This window comes from Phalacrocorax aristotelis, chromosome 10, assembly GCF_949628215.1.
Source record: "Phalacrocorax aristotelis chromosome 10, bGulAri2.1, whole genome shotgun sequence".
Taxonomy (NCBI): domain Eukaryota; kingdom Metazoa; phylum Chordata; class Aves; order Suliformes; family Phalacrocoracidae; genus Phalacrocorax; species Phalacrocorax aristotelis.
The window spans coordinates 20,234,627-20,261,908 of NC_134285.1; the positions used below are offsets into that span (position 1 = coordinate 20,234,627).

The 27,282-nt window shown below is 40.2% G+C and overlaps 1 protein-coding gene across 1 annotated transcript in view; it reads right to left on the reverse strand.

Annotated features, from left to right (window-relative positions):
* The window catches only part of SPTBN5 (spectrin beta, non-erythrocytic 5), a 99,086-nt gene that overhangs the window by 30,715 nt on the left and 41,089 nt on the right, over positions 1–27,282 (reverse strand). The window contains exons 32-42 of the mRNA XM_075106202.1: positions 26,040–26,243; positions 24,634–24,783; positions 13,502–13,606; positions 12,345–12,530; positions 7,984–8,139; positions 7,421–7,612; positions 6,685–6,780; positions 3,841–3,959; positions 3,109–3,223; positions 1,994–2,107; positions 227–348 (exon numbers count right to left, since the gene is read on the reverse strand). Of these exons, the coding sequence (XP_074962303.1) occupies positions 227–348; positions 1,994–2,107; positions 3,109–3,223; positions 3,841–3,959; positions 6,685–6,780; positions 7,421–7,612; positions 7,984–8,139; positions 12,345–12,530; positions 13,502–13,606; positions 24,634–24,783; positions 26,040–26,243 (1,559 nt within the window). The remainder of the gene's footprint in view (positions 1–226; positions 349–1,993; positions 2,108–3,108; positions 3,224–3,840; positions 3,960–6,684; positions 6,781–7,420; positions 7,613–7,983; positions 8,140–12,344; positions 12,531–13,501; positions 13,607–24,633; positions 24,784–26,039; positions 26,244–27,282) is intronic.

Consider the following 27,282-nt stretch of genomic DNA (forward strand, 5'->3'; position numbering starts at 1 on the left):
TATTTAGTGGGATAAGCCACAAATTCATTGTATTAGTTTTCCCAAAGTCAGTGGAACTTTTCTTGTACCAAGTCACAGTTGTTCCAATGCAGGTGTCTTAGCTGTCTGTATAAACTTTGTAAAGGATCCTAAAAAACTTTTAAAAGGCCCCCAGCAAGTAGATTTGAGAGCCCAGGAAGCAGCTTTGCTCCTGCTGAGAGATATTCAGACCACTAGAATTCTTTACCTTTGTTTGGCCTGTCCCTGGAGTCGTAGCCAGTTGTTTTTCATCTCCTGTTGCTTCATAGTCAGTTTGTCATTTATGGATGGATTCCTTGTGAAAAGGCGGAAAGATTCCAATTCCAATGGCTGGGAAGAGATTTATAGTGGGGTGAATTTATGCCAAATGTTGATATTCATTCCTGAGTTTGCCTTTCAGGAAAAGTTCATTTTAAGATCCCAGTTTTCAAAAGCAGGTACTTAAATGACAATAACAAAATATACAAAGGGACGTGGTATATGCAGAAAAAATACATGTGCATTCGCAAGCAATCATCTGTGAGAAGAAAGAGATGTGTGTTGCTTCACACGCATAAATGTTGATTTACAATTAAGAAAGTAGTTTTGCAGAATAGGGACAAACATACAGGAAAATGTATAATAAAATAATAAAAATAATAAAAATAATAAAATAATAAAATAATAATAAAAATATATAATATATATATTATATATATATTATATATATATAAAAATAATAATAAAAAATAAAATAATAAAAATAAAGGTTGTAACCTTTATTAGCTTAATCTAACTAAGATGGGTAACAAAACCCATGAAAATATGGCACCACACAGAAGCAACGAGACTTGCCTTTCAGCAGAAGTCCCAAAAATCATTTGTGTCTATCTCTACTAACAGCAGCATCAAAACAGTACTTTCAGTGTAGACTCCTAGTTGATGCTGGCTTCCTTAAAACAGCCTGATAAACAGTAATGAACACTCACCAACCCAGCTTAAAGTTGGTACCTTTCTTGTAAAACTCCAACAAATTGATGAAAGGGAAGAATTTTAGTTATGCAGAAAGGAGAATATGCCAGGCTGGTTTTAATCCGTAAGAAAAGTACAGATATTATACTTTGTACATGATATTTGTGATAGCATAAAAAAACCCCAAACCCAAACCTTGCTCATCTGTTTCCATGCAGCACTCCCCCATATAGCCTTGCTAATGCTATCTGTGGATTGCTGACTAGTAATCACTGCCATTTCATGTGAGAATTAGCTAACAAAGTCACAATGTGTGAAGGTATCACACATATTGCTACCATTTGCATATATTGTGAAGACAACATTTAGAGAAAGTTTGTGAAAATATATTTGTGAAAACAGTGAAAAATGTGAGAGGTTGTCATAGGATTTCTACTACTACGGTTCAGCTGAAAACATTTCTTTTTGTTAAAATGTGCAATTTTATAGGAGGTCAGACCCATATTTAATGTTCAAGATTAGTCCTAAATGATGCAAACCGGCAATTTTACAAAAGCCAGAGCGGACCAGGCAGGCAATTATAACCTAAGATTTCTGGTTTTGATGTCTGTCAGAAAACTACATGCGCTGTGCGTTTTGCATTTTAGTTATAAACAGAGCTAGAGTCATGATTTTCGTTCAAGTCAGTACAGAAACTGGGGGAAAAACGGAGAGTTAAATTTGGATTCCACACTTTCCGAAAGATATAGGACAGTCAAAGCTGGCTTGTAGATGAGGGCCAGAGAATCAGCCAACACATTAAAAAGGGACTTCTCTTCCTAGATTTGGTTCACCGGTAAGAATAACATTTGACACAATAAAGTAAGTTTAAGCAGCTTCTTCTGAGAAGAAAGCTGTGCTGCATTTGCGTTGCAGTGCAATTCATACTAATGGATCTGAAGAGTCATGCTGATCTTTGCACCGTGTTTCTAAGAGGCAAAAATGAACTTTTTTACAGCATCCTCTGTACTTCCCCACTTCTTACCTCCATTTTGGACTTAATAACACTGATTTCTCTCTCCATCTCTTCATGCCTTCGAATGAGGTTTTCCACACTTTCCACATCTTTCCCATAATCCAGTGCTTGTATTAGTACACTCTGGAGGGGGCAATAGGATGTGCAAATGGTGAAGATGACAAAAAGCAAAAGGATCATATCTTGTTTCTTTCATACAGTCTCCTCCTTCCCTTCTTCATATTGCCATCTGAATGTTCTTATTGTCTTTTTAAATATCAACAGGGCACCTTGTCTGCACTCCTTACAGAGATAGAACAAGAATTCACAACTCTTTGAACAGTCACAATCCGACTTAAGGTGCCTCTGGCCATTGATATATAAAACAAAAACTGGAACGCTTCCCTGCATTTCTCAATCTTTCTTTTCCCCTTTTTTTCCATATACCAAAACCAGCCAAATATTTCCCATTAAATCGTGACACAGAAATTTTCAAGTGTGCTTTACGAAACTATGGAAAATAAAATTGACCCTCGGTATCCTACCAGAAATGAAATTCCAGACGATGAAGAAATACATTCATAAAAGTTGTTATAAAAATTTCAAACTACAGCTTTGTAACCTTAAGCAGTACCACTACGTATCTGCCTACTGACTTACAGTTAAATTAATATAATTAGTTATGTGGATGAAATAATTAGTTTTTATATAGCCTTTTTCTTCTATTAGTCTCAAAATTATAATCCAGGATAGGCCTTTTAACCTCAATGTTCTGAATTAATAAGATTTTTATACAAATTTTCAAAGTTGCATATTTAATATGTATGCATTGCACAGCAGGGAGAGATACACAAGCTAGTGTTGAACGAACGACCTTTGAATTTGGAACACTAGAAGTCGCTATATTCAAGCTAAGCAGATAATTCAGAAAAAGCTCTACAGAAACTCAGCTAACTGGCTTTTGGTATTCAGAACTGACTTGGCACAGGACTGTCTGAAGGAGATGCAAACTTGATACATAGACAGCTATCAAAGATCACTGCTGGATACTCAGTACCTCTCTAGCAACCAGCATGCCTGGGTTTGTCACTGTTCGCAAAATAGAACATTTTCCCATTTCAGTTAATCAAAATCTGAGCACTTACCTTCTCGGTAATTCTCTCTGTGATGTCATCAATTTCTCTGATTAAGGCATGAATCTCTAGGGCTCCCTCCAACTTTTTCCTGTATGCACTCAGGTTACCATGGAAACTGTTCCACCTTTTATTGAAAATAATATTTTAGAGGTGTATTTCAGAGGTGAGGCTTTCTACAACTGTTTCATGATGCTCAGATCTAAGTAAAAAGACAGGATTTCTGAACTACCTTGTGTATGGATTCCCACTTCCCCACAATTTAAAGTATTTTTCTGACAAGACTGCCTGGCTATATTTATTCCAAGTTTTCAGGATGGTATGAGGCTTAAAAGCTAAAAAGTTCTGATCCACTTTCCTTATGCTCTCAATAACCTCACAATCCCTATCTTTAGGCTTTTGGTTCTTAGCTAACGGGCTGTGAAGTAGTAAAAGCAACATGCACTTCACCAGGACAACTATGTGAACAGACAGAAATGTCTTAGCTTCATGGATCTAGTGTATAAAGCTCTGTGAAAGAGCATTTTTCTCTCCAAGGCTAGAAACATGACTTTCGCCCTGCTGGATTAGAAATCCTCCTGGCTAACTGTTCTGAGAGTCTTGAAAGGCAACTCCAGTGCCTGGTGTTCGCTAGTCACAATGTTAAAGAAGAAAATATATACAGCAATTCTTTCATTTATCCCAGCCCAAGCTAATCTTCCTTCTTGTTTTTGCTTTACACAGAAGCTTGAAAAGACTACTCACTTCTCATTGAGCTGCTTCCGGCGCTCGTATATTGTCTTTGTTTCTTCCTTGTTCTGTTTCTCCAGTCTCATGGCCAGGGCATTGATAGCCCTGATGTGAGCATCATCCACTGTCATCTCCTGTAAAGTGAGAAAAGGAACAAAGGTACATGTTCATAATGCTTGTGACTGAGTTTTCCACTGCAACATGAAAAACAACAACAACAGCAACAAGCAAGAGCTTTACCTCACTACCAAATGTTTCAGACACCTGTGTTTTGCTCTAGTACAACTGCTGGTGTTACCAGTCCCTGATGAGAAGATGGTAAAGGCAAGAAAGGACATTAATGACCATAGATACAATAATGATCTAGGTCTAGATGAGGACCCTCGAGCTTCATTTCTAAGCCAGGCATTCCAGCAGGGGCTCTGTTGAAGGAACAGAGGTGCAGTTGCTGGTTACATAGGTGGCTGCTGTGGAACAGCTGATATGTGGCAGATTGTTCCTCTGTCAAACAGGTAGTGACTTGTGGCTCCTAGGACTACTCACTGGTTTTTTTTTGAGATACAGTCTTCTGTCCAGATGTGCCTTCTATACTGGGGACAACAGGCTTAAAATCCATACAGCCTTGAGAAACCCAGACAACCTACGGCATTGCGTTTTCTTCTAAAGCAACATCACTGCATTTTAAAAGGTACGCTAAGTGTTCAAGGCAACTTGCTTCCTATGTACATACCATAGAAAGGATAATATTTGCACATTGCACATATAATCTGGACTATAGTGGAATAATTGTTCTTTCGGAGCATGATGGATGGCCAACACTGAACACTGCTCCAAGATTCAAAAACATTCTCTATTTTTCTAAGACTCGTAAATCACAAGCTTAGCAGGGAGATGTTAATCACTGGTGTAGTAGAAGAACAGCTGCAAGTTTCCAGTACACTGTTAATAGAAGTAGTGACTCCATTTGTATTTTATTTATGCTATATCCATACCAACGTGCATGCTTCCATATGTGCTTTACTATTATACACAGCCATAAAGTAAACAAGAGAAACCAGCAGACAGCCAGATATTATTTGGAAATCCTGCAGCCTCCTCTCCTAGGATTTAATAGCAGCACAATGTGACACAATATGAGCAGAAAACCTGGCAGCCATCAATGCAGGATGATTGCTCCCTACCCTGATCTCAGATTTGGCTAGTGAGGAAACCTAGACTGGATGGATGCACACAGTGGCCAGGAGCAGCCTGCTTCTGTTTGTATCACTGTATGAAGTATTGTATAGCTAAGCATCAGCTATGAGGGTATCACTGTCCCAGCCTTTTTCTGTAGGACTCACGTTCAGAGTGGTACAGGAGCAGTGGCTACAAGCTGATAGTATCTAAGGCCAAGAGTTTCCTGTGGCACATAAAATCTACCTTATGCTGACTGGGACACCGGGTTGTTTCTGTCTCTTTCACCACCCTCCTTTTGGCTGGTACAACCCATAGCAGAGCCCTTGCTCAGTCCCTTAGCTCACAGTTCAGCTGGTGAGGACTGAAGGTCTCTTCACTAGTTCCCTGGTGCTGAAGCTTGAGTATTTTGGCTCTCTACCCAAATCCAGTACTAATGCACTGTCACAGGAAATTCTACCGGCCTCTGGAAAGGGGAGGTCAGGGTTTTCCTCCAGGTGTCAGGCACACATGTACTGTTACTTTGCACAGAAGAGTCTCCTTCTGCTATTAGACAACAGAAGTAGAAGTTGAGAGGTGCTGTAATGGGAATTGACAACAAAATAACAGGCAAAAAAGGATAAATATTAGGAAAGAACGTTAGAGTAAGTCTCACTCATAAAGTCCTAATACACCTCTTTCCAGACCTTCCTCACAGCTTCCACACTAGCAAATCAGCACAGCAGTCTTTCCTGTGTGACGCCCAGACCTGTTAGTCCATATCTGTAGCAGTTCACACAAACAGAGAGAACAAGAGGCTTCTGCAAGTGCACCCCCTCTATGTATGGCCTCGCAGCTCTCAAGGTGGGAGCTGAGGCACATTGCAAGGAGGCCCTTGTTGTGGCAGGGTCTGTTTCCTAGCATTCCCAAGGTTTGGTGCCCAAGTTAGCACATCTCACCGGGGGCAAGAGAGGTAGGTGGCATGGCTCAGCACCACAAAAGAGGGTCAGAGATCTCAGCACAGACGGGTGAACTGTGCAGCTACCTCGTCACACGGCTGCTATCCAAAATGTTAACCGTTGCTTTATTTTACTAAATGTCTGATTAACGTTATGATTCACGATCTGCCACATGTGCTGTATAAACAAAGTCCCGCAAATATATGTGCTTCATTTGGATTAAGGAATATGAGAAACTTGACTGTTCCTCAGGAGGAAGGAAATGGAGAAATAAAGGCGGGAAGTGGAGAAACAAAGGCGGAAAATGGAGAAAGTGGTCAATATTTTTTTGTTATGGGCTTGTTCATGGAAGGTCTATATCAACTTTCAGATTCAAACAAACATAGCTCAAACAACCATTTTTAATCCACTTTTGGGTGGAACTCACTGTGATTTGTGGACTGCATGAACCAAACTGGAAATTTGCTCAAATTCAGGCTCACACAGCCAGATTTCCAGTCACGTAGTGAGATCCAAAATTTTAGGTTGTCATGAGTGCCTCACAGCTCTGTTTAGACATTGTCAAAGCAGAAGGCAAAATGACAGAAACTTCTATCAATTTTAATGGCTATAAAGTGGTAATGCTTCCTACCCCTGATCTCTCACCTCCTCAGGGTACTGGAACTGTATTTGCTATCATATTGCTGGGCTGAAAAGATTACTGTTGCTTCCAGTCATACAAGGAATGCGCATGGAAAACACCTCTTACCCCTGATGTTGCTCCACGGAACTCATTCAGCTTTTTCATGAGCTGCAGGCAGTGTTCATAGTCGTTTCCCACATCACCCACATTAATCATGACTTCCTGGGAGAATAAGCAGCAGACAGGCAAACATTCAGGCTAACAGTGCAAGAACACAGCACGTCCCAATGCTTATGCTGATCCAATCAGTTTTGTGATGTGTCTGTAAATCACTGATCTACAGCTTCTGAAGTAGTCTCTTCTGAGCTTTGATAATTATGAGACTTAGTTTGAACTCCCTCTCCAATCTCTTACTGATTATGGAAACAACCTCTGAATGAAAACTTGGTGGATCAAGTGACTCTTCCTTCACTCTTACAAAAAGCAGCTTTCAGATTTGATACACAATAAGGGTGAGTGCCAGCTGCCAAATGCTTCAGGTCTCTTCCATTCTAGTCTGCCTTCATTTCTGTCTCAATAGAGGCACATGAGGTGACCACCGATAATCAAAATCTCTTTATGTTGACGTTTTACATGAGAATATGTGCTAATACTATCCAACTGACTCTGGCACAGAAATACTCCAGAACTTTTTAGAATTTGTTGAATCATTCCTTCCATATTGTTTGTAGAACATGTCATGATTTTTCCAGGCAAAAGCCACTAATAAAATATCCTGGAAGGTGACACGTTTATCAGAAGTTCGTTGATGACTGGCAAGTCTCCAGTGTGCTGCTTGGGTTAAATACTAGAATCCATTTACCTTCTCCCTGATCCAGGCTTCCACCTGGTCCACCTTCTGGAGAAATTCTAGGAAGTCCCGGCTGTCCTCCAGCATCTTTCCACGGGCAGCAACAGCTCTCTTCAACTTCTCCCAATGCTCCTGAAGCATGTGCATTTGGCGACGGACCTCTCCTGATTTTGGGTGGCCTTTTGATACCAGAGCTTCTCCTTTCTTCACATTCAGAAGAAGAAATTAGATATGAAGGTTGCCACTAATTTTTAATATGATTACCATGTTACATGACCTCTCTAGAAGGACTCTTTGGCGTTCCTAACCTGGACTGCACAATAAATTACTAATATAAAATCTTATTGCCTAAACAATGCTGCTCAGCTGAAAAGCTTTTATGTCTGGAGGGAATCAAGAACACTAGGATTTTAATATTTCCTTGCCAAGAATGACATTCATCGAAAGGGAGCACCAAGAGAGGTACTACAGATGATTGTGCCCTTCAGCTACCCTTCCTTTTCATTCCATCTAGCTGTCCTTCTTTGGATAACCAGCAATAATCTGTAAAAACAGTAGGAGAGTGGGAGAGTTACCTTATTAACAGCTCTGATGATTTCTTCATTTGCTAGAATCTCTGCCTCAAAGACCTGATGTTTCTGCAGCAGCTTCATTTTGTCCTGCAGATTGCTGGGGTCTTGTATGGAAGGATCATCTAGCTTCTGCATGCGTTCACTGATCCAGTCTTCTGCCTGCAGCAGTGTGAGGCATCAGAGTTAGCGTGGCTTGCCATCCTGGGGCCTCCTCCCAGGACATGTTCTATGCAACTGCCTATGTCTGGGCTAGGCGGATTGATCTGGCAGGTGCCAGCTGAGGTGACTCTCCAGTTACTGAACTATTCTACTTGCTAGGAAATAAAAGCAGGTAGGAATGAAAATAATTTTCATCTGACCACAAGAATAATGAAAAATTCCTTGAATACACCAAATGTTATCACAAGCCATAAACAGATTATATAATCTTCTAGATTAGGTATAGAGAATCCTTGAGCAGATATGCAGCCTTGACATGACAAACATATTTAAAATGAGGTTATGACAGCTGAGCCTTGGATTTAGGGCTCTGAGTTTCAGCTCCTGTCTCTGTAATTGACCTACCTGTAAGCTGGGTTAAGATTCTTAAAGAATTCTGTGCCTCACCTATAAAACAGCACTAACATTTCCTGATCTCAGCGATGTTGTAAGACCTAAATGCAAAGCAAATAAAGCCTTACTGGTGGGGCCAAGAACTAGTGATTATTTGAAAGCAAATACAACTCTATTTGCTTTTACATTTCATAAAACTCAAAATGGTCTAGTCAGGAACATCAGATTTGGACAAACAGGTGAACCATGAGGACTAACAAAACAAGGATTGTGCATTTCTCTTAGGAAATTCTTTTTTAGGGGATTTAAATGTATGCAGAATAGAATGGACAATAGGAGAGAGAGTTTTCCACAATTTTCTTTAAAGGCTACTAAACCTAAACTTTAGCCCTTAGCACTGAAGGAAATATTTCCTATCCACCCAAACACTGAGAGCTGAGCACGTGACATATGTTGTAACTGATCCTGTTGTCCTCAGGCCACTGAAGTAACCTAATGTTTTGACAACACAAGAACAGCAAATTTAAGCCAGCTTTATCAGTTTCAAAGCATCTTGGCTGTCCTTGTGGATCTATGCTACATGCACACAAGACTTGACAACTAGAGGCTTTTCTCAGTTAATTGATGATCTGAAGTGTTGTTTTAGCTGCTGAAATTTTATAAACAATAACAGAAATAGCTTTCACTAGCAGCACACTCTCCAGAAACTCTTCCCCTCCAAAGCACAGCTAGAGACTCAAACAGGAGCCTTATGTCAAGGTTGCCCAGGACAGCACACCGTCATCTGCTGTTTTCATTTCTGACAAGCTAGGGCCTTCTCTCACTACCCAGCTACACATTAATGCCTTAACATCACTTAACTGACTTCTCATTTGTATGGGAGAGTCTCATCCATACAGTTAGGATGAGAAACAAATAATCTCCTGTATATAGCCACTTAAAGGGTGATTTCTCTCCTACTTTTTAGTAATAAGCAATGGCTTAATCACAGACTGAACAAAGCTGTTTAAAAAAAAAATTCACATAATCACATCTGCACTCTTCGTGGCTTTGTTTATTTTAAGGCTTAGTTAGGATGGCTCTAGAGAGTGAGAGGTCCTTCCCCTGGCCCCATGTCCACATTCAGAGGAGAAGCAAGGCTGATCTGTTGTCCTATGATCTTTCTATGGAGAGACTAACGGTTGTCTGGACAGGCATTTTCACTGTATTGAAGACAACAGCGAGACTAGTGTTATGCTCAGTGTAGGCACATGGGACTAGTCTTATTTCTATGGGGCTCATAAAAAATATGGACAATATCAATTTAGAAACCTACACTGTCAAAATAGCAGTTACTGTAACCTCAAGAACATAAACCTTTTGTAAATTACACTTATTTTTAATAACAGAAATATTTAAAACATATAAAGGAATGTGGCTGTTCTAGAAATTTACAGATAGCAACTAATCCTCTCTCTCACTCCTCTGAGATAAAGTAGTCAGTGGTTTTTATTCTCTTGTGCAGAGGATGAAAGTGAAAGGAAGTTAAGTGACACTAATATGATCAGCAAGTTTCAGAGTCAGCATTAAAACTCAGAGCCAGCTTTAGAAGTCAAAACTTTCAAATTTATGATCTTTCCTCTTCAATAACTGAAATAAATACACATAGTTCTAAGTAACAACCTGCTCATTTGCTTTCCATGTTAACACTGAGGTACAGACTTTGTGACACAGTCTAAGTCTGTCTTGCTTCTTTAGGACTAGAAAAGCACCCTATTTCTACTGTAGGAGTGTGTCCTATTTTGTGAGATGCATGCAATCTCCTGAGTTAGTTTTTGTGGGTTTTGTGCAGAAAAAATGAAGTCCTATGTTCTGAAAAGGGTACCAACTGCAGCAGCTAGCCTTCCAAGCAGACCATATGATGTTGAGCTTTCCATCCTCTCATCAGTAATCAGAGACTGTGTTGTCTTTGTACTGATGTGTGTAGCTCTCTGTGTAATTGCTTCTAGAGAGTAACTAGGAGACTTTTAACCATGACAGCGATCACTATTTTCTGCTGAGACAAAAAATTCTGTTTGATCAATAGAAATCACTTAAGATGATTGCAGGATGGGGAGTTTTCAGGGGAGCGGGACCTCAGCTACAGGGTGTGTTTTCCTAATAAGTAAGAATAAGCAATGACCTCATTGATTTCACAGCTAAACTCAAAACTCATCTCTGCAATTCAAAATCCCTTTGGGGACTCTTCTTATATACGAACGTGTACACACGTGTACACAGAACATCATTAAAATAAAATTAAACATTCCATTCTATCCAACAAAGAGGAAAAGAGATATTACTATAAGTTTGGTTTTTTTTTTTTAATTCAGTGGTGGCATTCAGATTCTACAGCAGTAGACTTTATGTGGAGAAAGTGGATGAGAAAAGGGAAATATTGCTTACTATACAAGGCCAGATCCTCTGCTATAAGTGTGTGACTCAAGAATGAAGGGGGACCCCAGCCCAAGCACTGATTTGACAATTACAGAGATGGGAAGAAATGCAGAAGTATTCCTACCTAATGGGTTGATTGTATCTCTAGGAGGGCATTGATAGTTTGTCTACCAAAGAGGATGTTGGCAGTTCTGTGACCTTTCCATTAGAGGTATGTTGCTTTTCTAAAAACGTTAGCTCTGTGCAATGCACCATCCACTCCTTCTGCTAGTCCACAAGGTGGACTGGCCATTACTGGTGAACTGGTTTGTGTGATAGGAAAAGTATAGCCAAATAATATGAGTTAATATTTGGCTGTGTAAATAATTCCTGATAAAGTTTATTTAACAATAATAATAATTTAAAAAAGTGTGTAAGTGTGTGGCTCTGTCTCTTTAGTGTAGCCAACACGGAGAGTATTTAAATGTTTGATGATTTTGGTGGTGGTGGTGGTGGTGGGAGTACCAAATATATTGTGCTGCAAATGGAATTTTAGCAGCCATTTGTACCTTAGAACACTATTTAAAAGAAATAAAAAATCTTTGTCAGCAACAGCTGTGTTCAAGCATTCATCCACCTTTAGTGGCCATCATAATTTGACCTGTGTCAGAATACATGTCTTTTTCATGGGCTAGGAGGTGACAAGCACCTGCAGTTTTTCTTTAAACTGTGGAGGATGTTCCACGGCACGCAGCAGCAGAAGGGGTACATACTAGACCACCAAGTGTTGTAAATGTCCCTCTGGGCCTGGGCACTGTTGCTTATGCTAGCACATTTTCCAGTCACACACATTGTGTTGCCCTTTGAAAGACTGTCCTTCTATGTCTTTCCAACAACAGGGCCAAGAGCAGAGCTCTTTTACAGGAGCTCAATTACAGGACTAAGGCCAGAAAAGGAGACAGAGATGAACGTATTCTGCAGAGACCATTCTACAGCAGCTGAAGAGCTATGCTAAGTTACAGCACTGTTTTGAAGGCCTTCAGTGAACACTCACTAGCAAAGCTTGGTGCCCTTGCCATAATGCTTTCCACTTTGTATTCACCCTGATTTGAAATATCTTTTCTTTCCCACTAAAGGAAACATAAGGTAGTAGCTAGCAGTTTTCTTTTATTCGTTTTATTTTAGCAGAGCTCCTGGAGCATAAAGTAGCTGTAAGGGGCACAATGCTGTAATGATAGTATAGTAACAACAATGGCACTGGAGCTCCTACCCCTTTGTGTGAGTGTAGCAGAACAGGAGTTGCCGTACCAGAGTAGATCATCAATCTACCTAATCTCTGGCAAAGGTGAACATTTCATTCAACAGAGATAAGCAGCTCCTCTGCCTTCCACCCCTATCCCAGTCTAAAAGCCTCTTACCTCTTCCAAGTTCTGGTAGAAAAGTGCCAGAAGAAGGGCGGTCTGCAGCTTCTCTCTCCTACTCTGAGATAGATCCTTGATCTGCTTCTTCCTCTGGTGAATTGCGTTCAGTTTGTGCTGGATCTTTAGCCCTTCCAGTCCACCAACCTTTTCTAGCTTGCTTGCCTGTTCTTGAAGAGACATCATCTGAGGAGGCAACAAATCTGAAATTACTTTTATGCTTCCAAGTGGTGTGAAAGAAACAAAACCCAGGCTCCGTTGCATACTTGGAAGATTCTCTGTTTTTTTCTGGAATTAACCAAGAATAGCAAGGACAAGTTAACCAGCATTCCCCCACCCTCACCCTGTACTACGTTACATCTATGATGTCCTTGTCATTGGTCTCCGTCGTGCTCCCTGGCTACTTAAATGAATTAAAGCTGTAGCTCCAGGAGTCCAGTGCAAGGAATCATGGAGCAAACCAGACACCCATGAGTGCACAGGTTTTATTTCTTTGTGGAAATCAGGGGTTGGAAGGTAGCTCTCAACATGAACAATCAGTCTGGCAGGGAGCTGGCATTGATTCTGGGAGCTCATTCCTTCTGGGGAACCCAGGCACAGACCCAGGTTTGAGTTTAGCCCTAGCCTGGGGTGAATTATACCAGTGGCCACCAGACAGGCAGATTCCTTTACATGCAGGTGAGCAATTCAGCATCTGTTCCAAAGGTGCAAAGAAGCTAGTCAATTTGATACAGACATTGTATACCAAAGGTATATTTAAATAATTAGACAATTATTTTCTAATTATTGTCTGTCCTACTGTATTTTACTTTCTTTAAAAGCCACTTTTTTTTTTGTTATGAAAAAGGCAGAAACTTCTGATATCCATAACACATAATATGGCCTGCTTTAAATATTTTTTTCTGCTAAGTCCCACTATTCAACTTACTAAGTGGTTTTCCTGTCTCCTGCAAGAAAATGCAGGCAGGATTTGGGCATGGAGTGTTTAACACATATTCTCCACTGCTCTGCCTCTTATTTCACTAAGCTTCCCCATTTTGTCTTTGGTTCAAGCATATCAGGCATATCACACCTGTCAGCGATTTAATATGTTGCCATATTAAAAAAAATAATCATTCTAACTCATGGGTTGGTAAAATATTTGTTGATTTTTGTACCTTCTCATCTTGTGATGCCAGGAGCTTCTCAAAAGCCTCATGTTTCCTTATCAGTTGCTCTATTTCATCCACAGAGCTTCCGAGGTCACTGCTTTTCAAATAAATCTATTAAAAAAGTTTCATATTTTAATCAGTGCGTTAATTATCACATAAAACTGATTCATAAACATGAGAATTAGTATTAACTCTGCAGTTGAGAGTACACTTGAGAGGACAAAAAACAAGAACAGAAGGCAACTGAAATTGGAAATTAAATAGTAGAGCTCCATGGTCTTGAGCAAGAAAGAGAAGCATTAACAAGTCCAGCTAAGGAAAGTGACCTATCACTGCTTATTGCAATCACTAAGTCACAAGGCTGGCAGTGAATTCCAGAGGTCTAAGCCATCCTTGTAATCCAAAGCAAGATCAACACTGTCATGTCTGACAGATGTTTGTATGATTCCTTCTTAGAAGACTTCCAATAATGGAGGCTTTGCAGCCTCTCTGGGCAATTTATTCCAGTGATCTGTTACCTTTACCGTTAGCAAGATTTTCCATATATCTAGCCTGAAAGTGCATTGCCGACACTTCACCTCATTAGATACTGCCCTCTTCATCACAGAAAGGAGAGAATTCCTTTTACATTTGCTTCAGACTTGCACATGTTTGTAGGCTCTCTGCATACTGGGGTTTCTATCTTCTGTAGGCTAAAACTACCCTGAATGATCAATCAGTCCACAAAGGCTGCGTCTTCTTGACTCTGATTATTCCTATTGATCTTCTCTGGGTTTTCTCCATTTCCACGTATTTTGAAATGGGGTTCCTAATACTTGATGCATATGTGACAATAAGCAATAAGGCTGCCAGAGTGAAGGCAGTGAAGTCAGCAGAGAGCTTATGTGTTCTTTCCAAGCTGTAATCTTCTGCATGTATCTGTGTACGGTGCTTAACTTTTACACAATACCATGAACTCAAGTTCACCTTGTAAGTGACTATAAGCTTCCAGAAACTTTTCAGAAAAACTGCTATCAGACCAGCTTGTTCCCATCCTGTATTTATGCAGCTGATTGTTCCTGCAAAATGTCATAGCTTGCACCTGTACCAAGTGAATTACAGCTGTTATTTTCTTCAGCCCATCTTTCCAACTTGCCTGCATTTATTTTATTTACTGTCTGACCTGTCAGTCTCTGATTCAGAAAGGCCTTAGTCTAAAATAACAAATGCAGTTTTAAGAAACTGACCTCTGCAATATTCGCTTCTAATACTGTGAGGACCTTTTCCTACTAATCCACATACATCTCTAAGGCACCACAGTGTTTCTTGACTCTATTCTGGTGTTAAGAGAACTGGCTGTCCAATTATTTCTCCTATGCATTCTGTTACATTCAGTTTTGTCAAATGCAAAAGAATAAACAATGTAGCTATCTACTACCAAGAAAAAATTAAGCCTTTCTGTAGGCCAGTAGGAACTTATTCTTTTCCAGTGGTTTTAATTCCCTTTAATACCCAGTTTCTTCCCTTATTAAATGATGAGACAAAAGCAGGACAAAAACCTCAGTCAGAGGTTCTGATGGGACATGAGCAAAAATTACCCATGGACAAGGATCACAGTGGAGTGAATATGACTGGGCAGACTTCTGGAGTTCAGGCTGCTACGAGGGACTACATTTATTGGCTGGGACATGGCACTGTGTAATCCATTCTGTAAGCTCATGGAATTTTAAGTATTTGGATAAGGATGAGAAATTCCAGCCAGTAATTTTACCTGGATAAAGTGCAATTGGTAGAGATGGAAGAATAATTTGAGGTCAGTGATATAGTGTGAAAGAATTAAGAGGCAGGAAAGAAACAGAATAGAATCAGTGAAACAACACAACAGCTAATAGTTTCAGAAGAGGGCTGGTAAAGGATGTAAGTGAATCTGTGCCTTAAAAGTATAGACATGCACAGGAAAAAATAACATCTAGAGAGATCTCTCTTGCTTTGCAAAACATTACAGTTTTGTAGCAGTCTGACAGGAGAGAAAAGATGTTCTTCAGCACCTACTTTAGAAAACCAGTAATGATGTTCATTGCCTGGACAGAAGTATTGGATGGCTGTTTAACCCCACAGGGCATCTTTTGAAGGAGAGGTTTCCCAGGCATGTGTTACGTGCAGGGGAATCCAAACCTACTTGTCAGGGTCTGAGTGCACCAATAGGCTCTGGTATTGAGGGGAGCCCTGAGCCCTGCTTTGGTCCTCCTGGCCAGTCCCCAGATTTCAGTCATTACCTCGCTTTGCAGCCGCGATCTCTAGCTGGTCAATGGACCTTGTTACTGCTGCTGCCACTCAGCCCTCCTTGGCAGCTGTGGCTAAGAGGTCTGACAGCCAGACTTGGCCTGACTTTCTGGCTCATTTTTTTGGGAGTTAATGAGAGGAATATTTTGCATATACATAAAAATGCACAGAAGAATATCATGCCCAGGCCAGATGTTCAAACTGCTCTATATTAATCCATGCCGAGTATCAGAAGACAGGTGAATAAATCCCAACACAGTAATCACTGTCAAGAAAAGGGGAAGGCCGCTGTACAACAGGCCTAAGTTTTTAATAAGTCTGACCCATAAATCACTAGGATGCCTAAAGATATTAATTAATGCCTCTGTTATGTCTCTGTATGTTAAATACAACCCCCACCAGAAGGCAGATATTCTGTCATTCAAACTTAAATCCTTTGATCTATCATACTCATCAAGTATATGAAATTATGACAGATTTTTTTTTCGTTGAGTGTTTTTGGATTTGGTTTGCTCTTGTGGAGGAAGATGTCTACATGTGTGGGCTCCAGATCCATGTACAGTAATGCTTTGTTAAACCACTTATAATTACCATCCATATTTACACTGCTTTTACTAACACTGAAATAAAAAGTTACTGGCTGAATCTCACTCACTCCTGTTCAGGGTACACAAACATATAGCTACAGGCTGCATCTCTAATTTGGTGTTTTAAATGCTGCTTTAAAAGCATTGTAGCTTCTCTATCATGTTTTGGGGATTATCTACCATTCTTGATCAAAAAAAGTTTTACCTGAGGAAACAGAAAATTCCAATACTTTTCCACATATCTTTCCAGGACCTTTATTTAGTAACTCTTAGCAGTGGAACTGCAAATTCTGTGATACCTGAAGAAATGGTCAGCCATTAGTTTCCCTGCCTCTATATCTGTGGTGGAAGAAAAAGGCAAGGGACATCTACCGGTAAAGATGGTTACTTTCTTTGGAAAACGAGAACAGAGACATCTGAGAGCAGGGGTGTGGGATGGTGAGTCATAAGCAGCTGCCACTGGAGTACTTGGTGCCTTGCTCCCACTCAAAATCACTGGGGACAAAGGTCCTCCTGACTTCTGAAAGCTTTGGACCAAGTCCTCCAAGTAGAAGCCCGCGCAAATGATCTTGGGAACCCAGGTTTTCATACCGAGAAAGAAAACTGGTGCACAAAAAGAGAAATGGTGCAAAAGAAAACTGGCCGCATAGATTACAGGCGATGGCAACACACTTAGAAGAAAGCAGCCCCAGTAGCACTAACAGTGCTACGTGGAGAGCTGGTGAGGTAAAATCTTTCCATTCATCTTTTAAACAGAAATTTTATGACAGCAATTGCTAGAATCAGAACCGCAACACTTTTTTCATTTAAGCATTTGTTATACCAATTTGAAAGCAGAATGGAAACTGGCTCCCACACCGCAATGCTGGCCTGTGGCCAATTACATCACTTTTTGGCATATTTTTAGACAGGTCCCCAAACTCCTTCTTTGAATGAGATGCGTTGATTTCAAATACGAAACACTGCAGAGCTCTCCTCAGGTAACCTACCAAAGTCTCCCACAGCACACAGCAGGTATAAACTTTCTTTAAAGTTTGTTTCTGTTATGCATCATGGTCCATTGTCAGGAACTTAAGCTCTGGCACAAAAAGCACCAAAGACTTGACCACTTGCTATGTAACAGACTTGTTTTTAAGTGAAGACTTGCAAAGATGCTTAAAACCACAAAATGGACTTGGCCCTTTTTGAGGTTTGAAATGGATTATTAACAATGCAAAGCACAGAAACAGAGGTTTTAACCCTACTTAACTGGAGTTTTTCACTATTTCTGAGCCCGTTGCATAGATTTATCCACATTGTCATAAGACCTCTTACATACAAGTTAATGCAGAACTAAATGAAAAATCCAATTTAAAAAAATGTTAATTCTAAATAAAATAGTACTATATACATACTTATGTGAAGGCACAGGCCAGCTAGCTTTTGGAGAAATACTGAATGAAACATTTTAGTCATCAGTATAACTAGGCTTTCTGGATGGCACAACTTTACATTTATACATGCTGGAAGTTGACACAGTCCCAAAAGAAATTTGTCTTCCAAGAATTGTCATTTTTATTTCTCTAGAAGAAAAACTATTCTAAGTATTTGTGCAAATCCACCCCTTTCTCCTGCTTCTGCTCTTCACAGTATAACAAGCTCCACAGATTTTGTCCCCTACCGCCTGCCCTGGGCTTGCTGCTGAGATTGCTGGAACTCCACTGAAAACCTTTCAGCTCTAAGCATGTACTAAAAGCCAGAATTACTGCCAGTTTTAAATGCCTTCACCTAAAGCATGTAATCAGTTCCAAACTTTCTGCCCAGATAGATAACAACAAGGTTTGATTGTTATACTTCTGATAAAAGTAAATACAAAAAAGAATTAATGAAAAAAGAATAAATTTCTTTTAGCAAAGTAAATAAATGTGCTTAATACCATTATTATATATGGTTCACAAATATATTGTACTACGCTTCAGTTTAGTAGAAGTTATAACAAGGTATCATACTATAACCATAAGTGGACTAAAACACACTGAAGTTGTTTATAAAAAAATACATACACCTTTTCTATCATACAGACATGGCTGAATTATTGGTCTCTGACCTCACAATCTAGTTGCAAAATTCTAACGTTAAACGTATTTCAAATTTCCTTCTCCCCTCCCACTGCATGCTGTCTCATTGGCATAAGAATATGATTATCTGAAATCGGAAATGTATATGGAAAAACACAGACAGAAGTCAGTGTTTGTTTTCCTGTAACTGCTCTGATTCCTTTGTCACACCTATCCCCTCCTTCTTCAAACTTCATAAGCTTGACCCCTATCCTGTTAGTAGGTGTTAGATCAGAATTCTATGCCCATACATCATCATTAAAATATTTATTTATGGAACATTTGTCTGAAGGCAGACTAAATTCCTCTTAAACTCCTCATGGTTTCACTGCTAGAAACTTTTCTGGGAAATCAAAATTTGAGATGCTATGGAGACTAAATTCCCTTCATTTCCCTCAGGAAAGGGTGGGACGTCTCATTTTGTAAGGGGGGAAAAAAGGTGATTTCTTCCTACACACTTAAATATTTTGGGTTTTGAAAACAAGTATTACTTTTAAAAGGTTACAAAACCAGGAATCAGCCGTTTAGAAATATAGCATAAGCTGACAAGTAAGAAAATGAAAACAGCGAAACAGAAAAATCTAAGAAAACTACACTGAGGTTTTGTCCCAGGTCCCAGATCAGCTAGCAGAGAAGAAAAGCAGTTCTTGACCCTGAGGTCTTGAGTCTTCAAAGTGCTGAGCACTATGGCCCAATTATGCAAAATCTGTAAGAACATGCATAGCATGCAACATGCCACGTTGCCAATACCACTGTAATGGTTAAAATGAAACCCTTTTTAAGTGCTCAATCAGATCAGAGTGCTCAGCTTCATTTAGGATGGATCAAGCTGTAGCTGCAGTTTTGATGACAGCAGAACACAAGTAGCTTTCTGATTGTCCCATAAGTCATCTCTAGGGAGTGGGAACATGGCAGGAAGCATACAAAAAGAAATCCACATGGCTTGATTAACACAGCTTAAAACTTCTGTTTGCAAATGTTCCTAGAACGGAATGGAAATCTTCACCACTCTCCTCCCAGATCCAAAGGATGCAATATTGACAGCGACAGATGGACACCATACACGCTCCGTCTCTCTGTGAGTAGAAGTGGTGTGAGCCGGTATGTTTGTCAAAAGGTTGCCAGGGCATACACTTTTTAGACTGCATGTTTCCTGGGAAGGTCTCAAACCAGATCTTGCCCAATGGCTAGAAAGCAATCCTGAGCAGCAAACTGGATTCACTGACAGAGAAAGGCCAGCCCCGATCTCCACAGGATGAAAAGGTGGACCAGCTGTATCTGAATCATGTGTTTTGATAAAGATTGTTGGACTTGGGCTTCTTCTAAATTCTCTTACCACTTGGATAGGCATAGAAGTCAAAGGGGTGGCAAATATCAGGGTGATTTTGGAAACCTTGTGATGAGCAGGTGTTAGACCATCACATGAAGTCTTCCTAAACTCTGGCCTAGAAGAAGGGTGGTTCTGAAAGACAATTAAGTCTGGATTTAAATCCTTGCTCGTGACCTCATTCCCACTAGCTGAATTTTCTCTTCCAGTCAGCACATCTGGGGACAGCCATATATCTCTGGAGACAGTCTGCTGGGGAAGGCCAGGATACTTAGAGGAAGTCACATGAAATCTTGTGATTTGAAGGGCTGGAGAACCACCTGAAGGGAAGCCTTGTTTTGGTTTCTGGGATCCCATTGGAAGACTAGCTGGAGTTTCAGGCACCTTCTCTAATTGAGGCATGAACAGACTTGAATGAGCATGACTACTTCCATGAGAATCTGCTCGAAAAGGCTTTATCGTCAAGCTGCAAGTTGAAATGTAAAGCTTCATTGAAGCATGGAGGTCTGGCATTTGGACATTGTACTGGCTACAGCCTTGTTGGGGTGAGAGAGGATCACATGGTTCCAGGCCTGCGTGCACATTTTTGCTGCGGAGTGTAGAAACAGCTGGAATAGCAGAAAGATCAACGTCCAGGCGTGATGTCCAACTTGGTGGAGCTTTGCAGGAAAGGACTTCAGAGGGCAAAGATACAGCAAGCTTCAAGGGATCCTTTTTTTCAGGAGAAATATAATGAACACATTTTTCCCTTTTTGAATATTGCTTGTAAGTTGCAGATGTTGCCTGAGTGAGAGAACTCCCATATCCATGGCCTTGAGGGTCCCTGGGAGGACTGGAACACCTGGATGTCTCATCAGGAGGACTGACAGAGTGACTAGTGCTCCTGAAACCTTTCCTCCGGTCTGTGTGTGTCAGGGTGACATCTAGCCTTGAAGAGAAAGCACCAGAAGACACACTGTTTGGTGGTGAGCTGGTATTTCCTGGAAAAAGCTCTGCAACTGATTGACCAGTGGGAGGATGCCATGCTGATGCTGGCATTTTTTTAAAAGGCCTGTCCCGCACAGCAGATTCAAAAGGAGGAGGTGGGGTCATTCTGCTGGAAGACAGCATCACTTCCGCAGTGGAGACATAGGTTGCAGGTGAAAGTTTGCAGCGATGGTCCCTGCATGACATTCTGAAGCTTCGTCCTAAATGATGCAAAAATCAAAGCCACAGAAGCTTGCCTTTCCCCGTTTTTAAAACCAACTCCTAATCCTTTTTCCTTTGGCACTGAAAATTTCCATTCTTCCTCTGAAGCAAAGGAATGAGAGATGAATAAACATTCTCCAGGAAAAAATTCATAAACTAAAAAAATCCACATTCAAAATAAAAATGCACAGCTCTTCTAATACTGCTACTGCCGCCTGTCACATCTGCAAAGTGATATAAGAGTGGGATGGGCAGAAAGATAAATTATGGTGCCTGGGGCTCTGCTCCCTGAGTGTTCTGACAGTGAGACTGCAGACAGAGTAGGGGGAGCCAAAAAAGCCTGCCAGAGACAGCCTGCGAACTTGCTGTTATTTCATCTGTGAAAAAAGGAAAGCAGCTAACCTCAGCAATGCATCTGCTGCCGTGAAAAGGTTAGAATGGAGCAGAGTGTACTGGACACAACTTCTGCTCAAAGCAAAAGCTATTTTTTTTTCTTCCTTCTCTTTTTCAGCTGTTGCTGGTCTGCACTCCAAATGGCAAGATTTCAGTTCGCAGACCTTAGGAGGGTTTCCTACAACAGATCCATGCAATAGCACAACTGAATTAATAATAAAAAAAATTTAAAAAGATAGATGTTTGCCTGATTTTCTCCACATGTGCTCTATTTTCTTTAGCATAGAACAACCCTAGACTAAATTCTGCAGAAATCCTTTGAAGGCTTAAGTAACTTGGATGTAATATAAGATGCTGGCATAAAGTCAAACCTGTCGCACCGGCACAGAGAGCGAATGAAAGAGCACTTCTCAGTAGTAGTTCTTAGTTTAAAATACTCCTCTGTTGCCTTCTTCCTTCCCCTGTTCCTTGCTGCTGGGGGAGAGACTTGGTCTAAGGCATATGAAGTCCTGGGAAAATAGGATCCCCAAATTATGGGATGATGGAAGCTGCTTTCTTACACCCATATTTTGCAGATGTGCAAAGGGAAATGCATGTGACTGAGCTTTGCCTCAAACACAAAAGTCAGAAGAAACAAGGGGTGAAGACATTGCTTATATTTGCTTGCCTGATAGGAATCTTTTCTTAAGTGTGTGTTTGCTTTATCTTTCCTGAAAGCAGCATATTACAATATTCCCATTGGGAAAGTGGTTTGGGAGTCTTCAATTGATGTCTTTGCTGAATACTTTTTGAAATCATGGTTGAAATGACTGCTTTCCCACCCTCCTGCCTGTCTCCCTAGGGAGCAGGCTCTGACTCACTGTGCAGCCACATTTTAACTCCTTATAGTAGTAATAGAGCTCTATCCAAAAGGAACCTCTTCCTCTTCCAATTGTTCTTCAAACGCAGAGAACTAAAATACAAACAGTGACTAAGGAATCTCGGTTCACCGTCAAATTGTATATACTGATCCATAAAGCAGATGATGGCAGCTGCAAAAGATAGCTTTGCAGTTCTTGCTCTGTCTCCCTCATTTAGATGGGAGTCCTGCAGCACATGAAGAACCCTTTTGGAGAATGATCATGCTTAGAGGTAACAAAAGCAATGGGGGATATTCTGGGAATACAGGAATTTCAGCTGTAGAAGAATCAGAACAATATTGACATTTCTATTCAGGGCCAGGCTGATGCACTGCATATTAAGGAATACTAGAATCCAGTAAAAGGTAAATTCCTTCCTGTTCTTCCATAAACAGCAGCAAATGAGCTTCTTCTTGCAATTATTTGCTTTCTTTATTGATTTCATCTCACAAATCCTTCAAAGATACAGCTTATCTTGTAGTTTCTGTCTTCTCAGCCTTCATAGCCTAAACCTGCATCACTCTGTATTTATTCTCACTGTAGACTGACACTGCTTTGGACGCTGAGGTGATTGCCAACATTGCCAGGTCTCAAATCAATAAAATTGACTTAAAGACAGCAAAATATGATTCAAAATGAGCAGGTAGTAGTGGAATTTGTGATGTACAGCTGATATGTACTTTCACCAATGCTCTTTAGCTCTGAGGCAGGTTGGTGTTCCTGGGCAGCTGTCATTTCTTCATGGTACTTTTTGCTCAGTGTCAGCTGTGGGTTAGAACCAAGATGGCAAGGATGGACATCACAGGAGTGAGTCATCACAATGGAGAAAAGCTAGTAATTCCTGAAAGGAAAGCTGTTCACAGTATCAGCCTGATTGGTGCATCCCATATAGTGAGAGTTGATGCTCATCCTGAATGCTCACAGCTCATTGAGGATCAGTTTGTTCACATCCTTGGACATGAACAAATTCAGCCTCTCTTCTCCCCACCTAACAGCATTTATGTGTTTCCTGGATTAAATTTGAGCACTAATCCATAACAGTCTCTTGTAGGCATTGTGGGAGCTCAGTGATGGTAGGGATTGTGTCAGTGAAGGAGGAGACATATGGCATTATAAAGATACACATTTCCTTCAAGGAATGAGTAGGAGAAGGTTTCAAGCCCATGTGTCCCAAAGGGTTAAGTATCTCTGCATGGCACAGCTCAGGGTCAGTTTTCCAAAAGATTTAGTGCCAGTGGCAAAGCACTGGTGGAAAATAGAGCTCAGCACAAACCAAGAGCCATTATATTATGCTGCCAGTTGTCTTGAAGAATTAAGAATTATTCTTCCTTAATAAGAAATGATCAAGAGGTACAACCTCCTTCAGCTTTTCTTCAACCCTTCCATTTGGCAACCTTCAACCCATTGATGTGGTTTGCATGCCAAATCTCAGCACAGTTACAGCAATTTATCAATACGTGAATTTGCAGAGTGACTGGAAAAGAATTCTGAATTCTGCACTAAGTTTTGTAATAGCAAGTGTCAGGCCTCAAGCTGGAACCTTTTTAAATAGTCCCATGAATCCAGGAAAGTGCAAGAAAGACAAAATATAGTTTAACATTGGTGACAAAAAACCTATTTCAGGAGCTGCAAAATTATGATAGTAAGAACATCCTTCTGTCTCTTTGCATTAACTGTATCAGCCCTCCCTTTTCATGAGAGGGCTTTTTTCACTAGCTCATCTTTCCCTACTACATCAGACAAAAACTACTATTCCTTACAACCAAAGACTTTTATAGCTGTTCTTCATACTGCTATCAACTCGCTTGCAGAACTGAGAAGTCAATTCCATTTCCTGGATTAACTCACACTGCCCAGATTAATTTTCCACTGGTTGCATTTCCCCAGCACTAACCCCAGCCTGGGATGAGATTTCCAGAAACACCTGCAAAGTAATCTCCCTGTCCTCCTTCAAACCCTCCTTACAATTTCCCTTCTTTCTGAAATCTATGAAACAATTTGCCAGTGGTTAAGAAGCTGGTACACTGCCATCTGTCTGTAAAGCTGAATAATACTGAATGGTTGTCTCCCTTTTCTGTTGTGACTCTCATCTGTTAGCTCTTGTGTTTATTTGCAGTGAATTATCATTCAGGCAATGGTCATCTTTTTGTGTCTGGTTCAGCACCTAAACCCCATAAGAAAGGGAGGGGGGCGGTGGGTGTCTTGTACAGTGCTACAGTCTCCAAGTAATACCACCATGCAAATAATGTCAATAAAAAGAGAGTTTTGTTTATACACAGAACCAAGGATTTTAAGTTGTAGGTGAACAGCAGTGCCCCTTTTAGTTTGGAAGAGTTCAAATACTTGAAGAATTTAACTGCTTATTTCGAGTTTGTAATTCACGTACCTCCTGTGAATTCAGGAGCATGTCCAGGTGATCCCAATCCTTGTAGAACATTTGTTCTTGGTGTATTTTCTCTAGCCACTCCTTCTTCTGTTTCCATTCGTTGTATACCTTTTCCTTCTCTTCCAACAGAGCCTGTAGCTTCTGCTGAATCTGAACACAATTTCTGATTAAAAACTTACGTTGGTCTTTATACCCCACGGAACAGGGTAAGGTGGGAGGAGAAAGGATTGAGTGGACTGGTGGATAAGCCCCATAAATTGCAACAAAGTTATCAAACAGAAAAAAGTAAAATGAGTTCTAGCACTTATATTTGGGCAGAGAGATAATCAGAGGTGCCTCATTTCAGGAATGGAGGAGTGCTTCTTACAGCATATATAGCAGTCCAAGCCAGGAGCAAAGGTAAGTAACTGTTTCTCAGGTGTACCTTCTACTATTAAATCCTAATTCTCCATTATCTTTAGTCATAATGGTGCAGTTATAGCACTTCAAATTGGGATAGGACAGATACTTACATAAATTATCAACATAGTGTATTCTCCTAATCAGTGAACACGTGTCTCAATGTTAGAATTCACATTTCAGCTTCCAAACTCTTTATATGCACATGCTTTCTACAAATGACTTTTTCCTACCTTTTTCTCCAGGCAAAGGACTTTACAGTCAGCAATATTTCTAGTTACTATAGTAATACATTGCAACATTCAACATATTTTCAGGAAATAGCTTGGTCTGAAGGGAGAGTAATTTGCATGAACCCTGCAGTTTTCTGAAGATATGCAAGAGACTTGGTAATGAATTGTCAGGGAGAAGTGAACTAGTACTGGAAAAGAAATAATGCTGTGAGAATCTTAGAAGCTATTTGTCTTCAGTAAACTGACATTTTGATTTCCATCTTTCATTTGGGGGAGTTAAATATACCAGCATAGTTCATGACTATAGAAAATGTGAATACAGTATAGAAAATGTGAATACAGTATAGAAAATGTGAAACACTTGTTTGTTTGAGTGTTTTTGTTCTTTGGTTGACAGACTTGTGTCCAGCCTGGTCTGGTACGGGTATAGCACTGTAATGCGAAGCATAGTATTTGTGCTATGGGAAGTTTGGGAAGTGGGTAGAATTATCTCGAGTGCTCAGAACATAGCAAACTCCTCAAACAAGCCCAGCTTTGCAGCAGTGGGCCCTCAGGAGATGCCAGCACTCATATACTGCTGAGGTAGGAAATGGAACAGATATTTTTGTGCCCAAGGTAAGTAACACACTGAGGCAAATGTAGGTCATGCATACGGATATGTGTGAGTGTACACACACATTTGTGTGGCTACAGAGCGATATAGTATAGAATGATAGTTACACTGGTGTTGAGTATCTGAACGTGTGTGACTGAACTCAAATCAGTTTCAATTACCTCTTTTGATCCTATTTCCTCATCTTGCAAAAGTGACTGTCCTAGCTGTACAGCGTGATTATACTTCTCTTCTCGCGCTTCAATCTCTGCCAGCAGCTGTTGATGCTGGGTAAGTCTCAGGCTGCTAGTAGATATGTCCCGAATAGTCTCCTTGGCTTTCATTTCCCTTATTATTTCTGCTGTCCATGAGAAATAGTCCCACACCTGGAACGCAAAAAAATGTGAAAGTTGAGGTTAGGGTTCAAGCTTGGGATATCAGACAGGAAAACCATAGGCTGACTCTTCACATTTAAGTAAATAATAGGTAATAAAATCACAAATAAAAAAAAAGAGAAAATATTTCATTAGGGCTTAGAGTACTTCTATGAATTTTAACAAGGGTGGATAATATGACTGCAGGAATTTCAACATACTGTGCTAAATCTTACATGTTTTGTAATATCATAATCATAACCAAACTGTTTTATCACACTAATGACAACATGATTTCAATTATTGTCCTTTAATACATCATTCCTTAAGTGCCTTCTGGAGTTATTTCTTCAAGGAAGATAAAACAATATCACTGTATTTTTCTATGGTTAGCTTTGGCTAATACAAGTCTATTCAAAACTTAAGTTTTGCACATATTGTGCTCTTCTGTGTCAGCTGGTGAAAAATAGGACTGCAAGGAACTGTACTGGTGATTTTATGGGGTGATTAATTAAGTTTCGTTATAGTTTAATTGTGTTTGGATTAGTTGATGCAGTTCTGAGGTGGTAAATGGTCTTTTAGTTTTTAAGTGTATTTTAAAAGACTGTTAGGTATAGTAAGTGCTGAAGAAAAATGCTCTTTTACTGCAGAGAATTAACAATTTTCTCTTGTGAATGGTTGCTGGCTTTTCCGCTGAAGGAAACTGTGTAATGGAAATAGCTTCTTGCCTGTTCTATTTTACCCATGGATTTTAAACCGTATCATCAGAATTTTGTATAGCTCAAAGCTGGCTTGTGAACCAGCCAGACAGGAAAAAATATTTTCAGAAGAACACCACAAAGTTGAAAAGGGCCAATTTGGTGTCCTAAATGTTTAGGCTTTAAAGCCAGTGAACATGGCTACTAAATGACTCTTTAAAAGGACTGTGGTCCTTTTAAAGGGGCCCAAACAGTGCACATGTGTGGGCATCATTTTGATTTGTAGCACTAATTCATGCACAGCTGGATGTCACTGTAGACACTGACATTGCACTTGGCATGGCAAATGTCTA